The 9294-nt window shown below is 39.0% G+C and overlaps 1 protein-coding gene across 3 annotated transcripts in view; it reads left to right on the top strand.

Annotated features, from left to right (window-relative positions):
* The window catches only part of LOC115101759 (myosin light chain 3-like), a 29573-nt gene continuing 20279 nt past the window's right edge, over nucleotides 1-9294 (top strand). Inside the window, exons 1-6 of one of the 3 annotated variants that reach the window (XM_029621222.2) lie at nucleotides 5-572; nucleotides 1313-1408; nucleotides 6449-6598; nucleotides 6872-7045; nucleotides 7296-7373; nucleotides 7485-7763. In XM_029621222.2, coding sequence (XP_029477082.2) covers nucleotides 1366-1408; nucleotides 6449-6598; nucleotides 6872-7045; nucleotides 7296-7373; nucleotides 7485-7513 — 474 coding nt within the window. In that variant the 5' untranslated portion in view covers nucleotides 5-572; nucleotides 1313-1365 and the 3' untranslated portion in view covers nucleotides 7514-7763. Of the gene's footprint in view, nucleotides 573-1312; nucleotides 1409-5729; nucleotides 5758-6448; nucleotides 6599-6871; nucleotides 7046-7295; nucleotides 7374-7484; nucleotides 7764-9294 lie in introns of those variants that run through there. The other 2 variants (XM_029621223.2, XM_065005674.1) reach the window with 2 other exon arrangements.

Raw genomic sequence — 9294 nt, 5'->3', positions numbered from 1 at the left:
CTGTGCAGTGCACGCTGACACGGTAGCCAGGGGTATGGTGTTTCCACAGACACATTGGTGCGGCTGGCTTCCGGTTTAATTGAGCATTGTGTCAAGAAGCAGTAAGGCTTGGTTGGGTTGTGTTTCGGAGGACGCACGGCTCTCGACCTTCGCCTCTCCTGTACGGGAGTTGCAGTGATGAGACAAAACTGTAACTACCAATTGAATACCACAAAATTGGGGAGAAAAAAAGTGGAAAGAAAAAAGAACTGCAAACCTGCTGGGTGTTTCACACCCCTGTGTTTCAAGAATGGTCCGCAACCCAAAGGACATCCAGCCAACTTGACACAACTGTGGGAAGCATTGGAGTCAACATGTGCCAGTATCCCTGTGGAACGCTTTCGTCACCTTGCAGTCCATGCCACAACAAATTGAGGCTGTTCTAAGGTCAACGTGGGTGCAACTCAATATTAGGGAGGTGTTTTGTACAGTCAGTGTATGCCTGATAGCAACTTACTTCCAAATGTCTGATTGTCTTAGGGATGAGGACGAGACAATTTACAGCTCAGATGAAGCGTCAGACAAATTTGCTGGTAGGTACAAAATTGAATGGCTGAATGGATTCTGTAGCCTTTGTTTTAGTATGCTCTACCTTGTGTTACCATCCAACCCTTACTTTGTTAATTAAAGTAAGATTCAAAAGGATCAACACAAATCTATGTAGCCAGTGTTAGTTTCTGGTTTGTCGATCCAAAATGAGACCCTAACTTCAATTCATTTCTTAATAAAAGTACAGTAGCATGATAAGCACATTTGTTATTTTCAGATATTACAGCACACTGCTAAAAGACAATGCCTTTTAGGAAACTGTAAAGTGATCCGGTATTAGGTAACTGTCTCTATTTAGACAACCGTTAGACCGTTGAGCTGGCCCATAATAGTTTTACGTTCTTTAAGTGACAGCATACAAGATTGCTTTCAATACTGCAGGTCTTCAGCAAATACATATTGTATATGATATACATTCATCCATGCTATGTTGTAACAATACATCTGAATAACTTGTGAGTTCCAACAAAACAGTCCTATAGGAGAGGCCGAGGGCAATTGGTACATTGCAATTGGAATTACTCCAATCAGAAACAAGCAAATACAAATACAAGACCCCACTGACAAATAAATATACAAGAAAGTTGATAAACTCAGAAAGTAATATATGTTCAGCTTGTTGGGTTAAACCTATAATATCCCTCAGGATGTGAAATACTTTTTGTGTAATCCTCTATCATTTATTTTGAAATATGCTTCTTTATTTGATTTGTTTCTCTTTCAGTAAAGGACGATACACAGAGGAGCTGAGCCTTGAACCATGAGTCAGTTGTTTCTATGAGCACTGAAAGGCCATTTTGGAGGAATCATTTTTCCAGAGGTAAATGCCAACCACATAAGGACATTCATTGTCATCAACATAAAGTTCATTCTGAACATGATGCGGTTGCACATGTGAAGGTTACAAAAAGTTCACTGAAAGTTGATCAATCTTAACTATTACCATTAAATTGCCACAGTAGGATGGCACAGTGTGACGACTATGATTCCATTATAGATGCCACCCACTAGTGTACTGCAAACTGTGCCCCTACCATCATTTCTTAGAAACTACTATCTGATTGGAGACTTGGTTCAACATTATTCAGCAATGCATGTGTACAACATGTTATAGCAAGGCAAATTTAATTGTCTTTAAAAGTTTGTCAGCGCTATTGACCATTGTGACTCTCAATGTACAAACATGTAAAACCTTAAATAGTTCTTCGGAAAATGTGGATTTCCGGTGTAGGAAAGCTCTGATTAGCCATTTAACTATTATGCAAATTATTATTCTGTACAATAATCAACTCTCTTCCTCCCTGAGAAGAGGGCTACCCACATCCTGAACTTGGACAGAATTATAGCCTGGAGTGCAGCAGGGCAGAAACCTAATTCGAGTCTTCTGAATTTCCCTGATAAATGTGTGCTACACTCTTTGAAAAAAAAACATGTTACCTAGAACCTAAAATGGTTATTTGGCTGACTCCATAGGCAAATCCTTTGAGGAAACATTTTTTGTTCCAGGTAAAACCTTTTTTGGTTCCATGTAGAACCCGTTCCACAGAGGGTTCTACATGGAACCCAAAAGGGTTCAACCTGGAACCAAAAATGGTTATCCTATGGGGACAGCTGAATAACCATTTTGGAAGAGTGTACAGTTGTTAATATACAGTGTACATTTCATAAATGAATGAATCTTAGGTACTACCCTTCTCTGTTATTCCCTACTGGATTAAAGGAACGTTATTGTGTCTCATTCTCTTGTAATTGAATCCAACCAGTAAAGTCCAAACTAAGTGTATGTGTCTATACTTACTTATGACTTTAGCTTGCTAAACTAAACTGCCCCTGTTACAGCTGCACTGAACGTTGCTTCGCTTTGCTTGGGGGTCAAATAACAATTGGCATTGTAAATCGTCTGGAGCCTTTCCAAGGTACATACCATAGCGAACAACGGGCAGGCACCAAAATAGCAATCATGACAGGACCTGAATGTTTTACGAGCTTCCCATGGGGTGGACATACTGGGATGGTTGCATTAGCTGTCTTCAATGACAATCACCTGATATAATGTTCATGGGATGGCAGTTAGAGCTATGCAGGGCTTGATCCATTTATAACCTGACTGACACACTGAGTTTACATCTGTCTCTCTATGTAGGTTGACACTCATTGACTAGCTGGGGTTCTGTTCAAGTGCAAGTGCAACCAGCAATGACAATACTAGAGTTCATTACATCATTTAGCAGACGCTCTTATCCAGAGCGACATACAGTAGTGAGGGCATACATTTTCATACTGGTCCCCCATGGGAATCAAACCATGCTCTACCAACTGAGCCACATGGGACAGTTCATCATCAGTGTATAATGTTTGGCACAATAATGCAACAATTAATTATAAACGTTAAATTATATTTCATATTCACATTTTTATGGGTTATCACAACTGGTGTTAATGAAATCAGCAGTGTGGCCTTAAAGGGTCAATCAGCAGTTGCTGCATACATTTTTTTGGAGGTCCATAAACTGCCATCTGAAAAGTTCAGCCGAAGAGAAATGTATATGCCGTCAGGCCTACTGCCCGCAGAGTGACTATTCAAATGTCTCTCCCCTCTGCCACTGGTACAGAAGAACTCCTATTTTCACTGGTTTGCATGAAGGGAATAGGGACAATATGATGAGCTTTGGATGTGGGTGTTGGATGGGGGAAACATCAACATAACAATGTTTTTATTTGATTATTTGTTATCTTCGAACATGTTTAAAATGATTTGTTTTATTAGGGATTTATTTAAGACTAAAAAGGTGTGTTACTCATGTATTTGTTAGATGCTAAAATTGTAACTGGGCTATCATACAGCACATCATTTCACTATCATTTGGGTGAGGTTCCATTCTTTTCATATTCATCAAATTGATAAGAAAAATGTAATACTCTTAATCTCAACATCAAGCCATCTATCCACTTGAGGACACAATGGACCTTTCAAGGAGATGGTAATAACAGTTTGGTCTTCCATTGATAGTCATCTGTGTTTTTCAAGAACATCAGAGACACCGTGTGACGTGAACAGTGCAGTGCATGCAAATAGGAGTCCTACAGTTTAGCCGTTTGGACAAGGTCCAATGCAGCCATTTTTAAGTCACTATCAAATAATGTCTGTGTAACAATTAAGTACCTTACTAACCAAGTTACCATCCACAGTGTTTTATGTGAATGAAGTCACCGTAGATAAAAAAATAAAAATAAAAATAAAAAAGCTATGATGGAAACAGGTAGTTTCGGCACAATTTTGAAAATGCCGACAGGTCATTTGTTCGTTTGACATGGTGGGATCTTTTTGCGTAGGTAAAATGTATTATGTTGATATAATAACCATCATATCGAAGTGAACTTGGAGTCACTCGATGGTATAGTGTGTGGTCCTACCACTATGACTAGGGAAACCATGCAGCTTATTAGGCTACAGATTAGATACGTTATGATGAACTTCACAGGGTGGAGAAAGTACATGGTAATGAGCTTGATGCTCATTTTCAATAAATAGCGAGGGTCATATTCTGGTGACATGATGATTGATGCTTGACTGCCGTTTGACAAATAAACATATTCTTGTTCTAATCCATAATTAACTCACCATGTAGACCACCCTATATCTGCGAACTGTCGGCTATTTAAAGCAGCAGTTTTTGTGACAAAACTATCGGTAGAGTTGAACATATGATGGAAACACATTGAACTTTAGATTTGAATTCGGTACATGAAAACATAAGCAAAAAATAATATATTGTGTGCACTATTTCATCACTCACTGACTTTTCCGCAACAAGTCAGTTGCGGAAAAGGCGCATATCTTCTTCATGCGGATTTTAGAATAGTCTCATGAAGATCTGTCGCCAATTGGATGGAAACCTAGCTAGTGTGACTGTTTTCATTTAAAATGTCCAAAAAACAAATCTAAATGCTTCTTAGCAAAGAGTGGTTGGACGGAGTGGGTAGGGGAAAATTGAACTAGCTATTATTGGTATAGAGGTTTGGAACCCTCTTTCTTATTGGTCTAGTAACTAATTTACCACCTGGTGATGTCAAAAGTCAGGCCAAAACTCCATCCCACCAAAACAGGATGACATTTCAGGCAGTCATTTCAACAGCTCTTACACTAAAAGGGCATTATCATAATTGTCACAATTTCACAGTACTATTCCAACCTCACATTGTGGAAATATATATAAAATCAAGTTTTTGACTTTAAAGATAAGATAATACGAGTAGCATGACAGATTGAAGACGAACAATGATAATTAACATGACAGGCAAAATCTACATACATTTCAAGACCTTTATAGAGCATTTTATCTTCATACTACTATTTACATCGTCACAAGTTACAATATTTTGTACTTAAGCAACAGTAGCTTGAACCTGATGGAGCTTAAAGTTGGGAGAATATTGGCTTACACAAGGCAAAGTTTGTTTCTTGCTGACTCTGCCTCTTCTATATAAGTAAACATTTTCATGGTTGAGGGAACAGCTGTATTATGTAGTGAGGTTAAAACCACTCAATGTGATTTTAATTATGGCCATGCATAGCAGACCACCCAAATCGGACTGCCTTATTTGTGCATAAAAATAAGAAAGAAGTGCAAAGACAAATATATATATTTCTAACCAAGGCCAAATATTTTAAAACATGCAAAAATGTGGGATTTGAAAATATTTTCACACAACATACACAATAGGAAAATTGTCAAGAGCGTTTACGATGGTGAACAAGTGCAAGAGGGACGGTCCTTTCCTATCCTCATTACATGAAGGATATCAAATGAATATAAATAGGATTTTAATACAGTTTTAGGTTAGACCTTTGAAGTTTTTCAGATAACCTGAAAGGTTGGTGAAGCACAATTACATTTTCATGTCCTTCTCCTCCTATACTCCTCCATTTTCCATTCACTTTACATTTAGGTTCATTCAGAGTGGGGGATACTACTACCATCAAGGCCAAAGAGTCATGCCTTATGTATTTGACCTCAGTTTTTTTTAAGTCATTTTCACTGTTGCTCACAACATGCAGTTAACTATGTTGTTGGCCATTTTAAATCACTACTTTGTGTCCACATCCTGAACCAAAATGTTATTTTTGTTTTTCCTTTCAGCTTGAATTCACTCCTGAGCAGATTGAGGGTAAGATTGAGATTGTAGTTACGGTTGTGACCTGGAATGGTACACTTATTATAATAGAGGTTGTTTTGGGGTTGTAATTTGAGTATTTTAGTATTTTTGAACATGAGAATACCAAGAAGTGCCTCATACAGTTGAAATGACTAATTGGAGACTGTTGGCATTTGATAGGCTGAGAGCTTGTTCTCTAGTCATTAGCAAATTAAATTGATGGTTTGTGGAAGTGTTCTGAGTGCAACCATATCAATTTGCATTCATTTACAGTGGTGTGTGACAGATGACAACAATGATAACTTTTCTCCATTGACAGTATAGTGCAAGAGATAGGTCCTCGTCGCTCAGTTGGTAGAGCACGGTGCTTAAATTGCCACGATGGTGGGATCAATTCCCAGGACCACCAACATGCAAAATGTGTTCATGCATGACTGTAAGTTGCTTTGGATATAAGTGTCTGCTAAATGGCTTATAATTACATACAGGGAAAAAAGTGATATATTGAAATCAGGAGGAAATCCCCCTTTGATTTCCTCAACACTTCAATACGTGGCGACACACTGTTAGCATACCACAGATTGTGGCGTTTCCAGCCTCTCCTCAAAGTGAGACCTGCCTGCTTTTAGGGCCCTGCCAGACACTCACTGCACTCAGAAAGCTAAGCAGAACAGATTTTAGACACACAATGCTCTCTCCACAGATTTCAAGGATGCTTTCCAGCTGTTTGACAGGACACCACTCAATGAGATGAAAATCACATACGGACAGTGTGGCGATGTGATCAGGGCACTGGGGCAGAACCCTACCAACGCTGAAATCACATACATCCTTGGAAAGCCCAAGGCTGAGGGTAAGTCCACGCAACAATCTATGATTAGTTTTCTATTAGTGTTTTTCTAAAATGAAAACATACTGCTCAGTTTGCTTTCTTCGATGTTTCATCAATAAGCTTTTAACATTTAGCTATTATTACTTTTTATATTTGAAATTTAATAGAGGTAATCATACATTTAATATGTATTCTTTTAATTCAATCTAAGTCAATGTTATACATTTCTAACCCCTGTGTTGGTGATGGTGTGGACGGTTTCAATGACATTTGATTTTGTTGTTTCATACAAAGAGATGGCGACAAAGATGCTGGACTTCGACAGCTTCCTGCCAATCCACCAACACATCAGCAAAGCCAAGGACCGCGGCACATATGAGGATTTTGTTGAGGGTCTGAGGGTATTCGACAAACTGGGCGATGGCCCAGTCATGGGCGCTGAGCTCAGGCACGTTCTGGCTTCACTAGGTGAGTCTAACGCCTCAGACATCTTTAACATACACCATACAATAATACAGACAAAAATAGTTTGATCTTGCCATGTCCCACAATGTATGTGCTGTAACCAACTCTTTATTGTCATACCGTTGACAACGTTAGAAGAGTTGGCTGAAGCACATTCATTATTGGACCAGGCTAAAGTAGGCTATAAAGGTTTTAACGGTATTAGAAAAGGTATTAGAAAAGGGAATTGAACAGTATGGTTGATTGGTTGAAGGTGAGAAGATGAAGGAGGATGAGGTTGAGCAGCTCATGACAAACCAGGAGGACGCCAACGGCTGTGTAAACTACGAAGGTTAAGAAATGATACCCTCTTCTTGCTATCGTTGACTAAACATTCCAAAACATAGCTTTTAAATCAATCAAGATCTCTGTATGTAACTCCCTCGTCTATTTCTCCTCTCAGATTTTGTAAAACACGTCATGGCTTCTTAAAAAGGCTGCCAAGACACCCGATAGTTGAAGACGGGGGATTGTTCATATGTTTATGGAAAGTCCACACCATGTCCCTGATCCCATATGCTCATCCCTATGTGCCCAATTGGATTACAATTCCATCAGGTGACGGGACCAATTAACGTCAACTAATTGTTCATTGTTTTCCTTTGTTCCCCATCTTGTTCACTCAAATAACAAATGTGATTGTACTATTCATTTGTGGATCAAAACGTGTGATTAAACAGAATGATTCATTATTATAGTATTGTGCAATACTGTACTTCCGAATTTGACCTATCGTAACTGATGTTCATTAGTCATATTTTCCTTGCCATGTGACGGTATACTGTATTGGGGTCTAAAGTCAATGCAGCCTCATGTAGCCTACATCCAATAGAGGGTGTCATTGGTCTAACTAATATACTTTACCAAACAATCAGCTCACAGTGATACATGAAAAGAAACTGCTAAAAAATTAAATACAGAAAAGGAACAGGCAAACTCCGTATGGAGGTCCTTCATAATCATACATCAACAATGACAATTCTTCTTACTGCATAAGCTTCATGAACAATCTTACGAAATCTTTATGGCGAAAAGAGATGGACTCAGTTGGACATGTGTGCTCTGACATGTAATATATTTCATTCACACACAGTCAGTAGCCATCATAGTCTCTCTATCACATACATTCACATTCCAGGCAGACACCATGTTCCACCTTTTCATGTCTCCATTCTTCTCTTCTTTGGTTTATCAAACCACACAACCTATGCCACCTTAAAGACACCACTTGATCTTCCTGGTTGCAGACACAAGAGGGCAGACATGTATCAAGTACTGAAAGAAAAATTACTATTAATATGTCAGAAAAACAAACAAATTGATATATCATCAGGATGGATAAGAGCTTCATTTCAAGTATGAACTGTAAAAAAATCAAGCTAGTTTATAAAAAGTAAAGAGTTTGTTTTAAATATTCCAATGTAGTGTATGTGTAGGCCTACATTATATTAACTGGCTTCTTACCTTCCACAAATAGATTAAGCCCGTGGTCTGAAATCCTGAGACCTTTCAGCAGCTGTGTTTGGTTTGTTTAACTGATTGTTCTCAGCAGGAAAACACGCCATAATCACCTGGTATTACAAATCGGATTTAAGATGATTGGATATCTGTCCGGTTACAGATCAGTAGGTCCACATCAGTCACCAGTGTCCACATGATGTCCCCCCCACCCCCCAATATTTCCATTTCAGTATACATTGTAACTTATTTACCTTTTGTGTGGATAACATCTTGCTAATTTGATTATCTGACTCCTAGGAAGAGTACTGTAGAGTGAACAGCAGTCTCTCAACTCATTGTCCTAATGTACTGTAGCTCTTCGGACATGTTGTTTTAGCTCCAGTCCCCATGGCTCAACCCCAGGAAGACCCCCTGAATGCTGCTCTCTGTAATAACTAACATTGAGATTCATTAAGCCTGAATGACTTGATAGACAAACCTGCTCTGGATGGGACATCTCCCGTCACTCGTTTCGTGGACCAAATACTGCTCTATAGCACATATAGTACAGTGTGCTACTATGACCTTAGTCATGACGTTGGCCTGGGGGGTAGGTTTATGACAGTCATAAATACCTCTTCCCCCCCCCTGTTTCCTCTCTCTACCCTACTGATGTGACATTTGAAACCCCCTTGGTTAACATAGAGATTCTGGGAGCATCAGAAGGTGGGGGGGGGGGGGGTGAACTATATTCTGGTAATCCGACCAATTGA

This window comes from Oncorhynchus nerka, linkage group LG20, assembly GCF_034236695.1.
Source record: "Oncorhynchus nerka isolate Pitt River linkage group LG20, Oner_Uvic_2.0, whole genome shotgun sequence".
NCBI lineage: Eukaryota > Metazoa > Chordata > Actinopteri > Salmoniformes > Salmonidae > Oncorhynchus > Oncorhynchus nerka.
The sequence above is the reverse complement of the archived record's forward strand: the minus strand, read 5'-3'. Positions and strand labels throughout refer to the sequence as shown.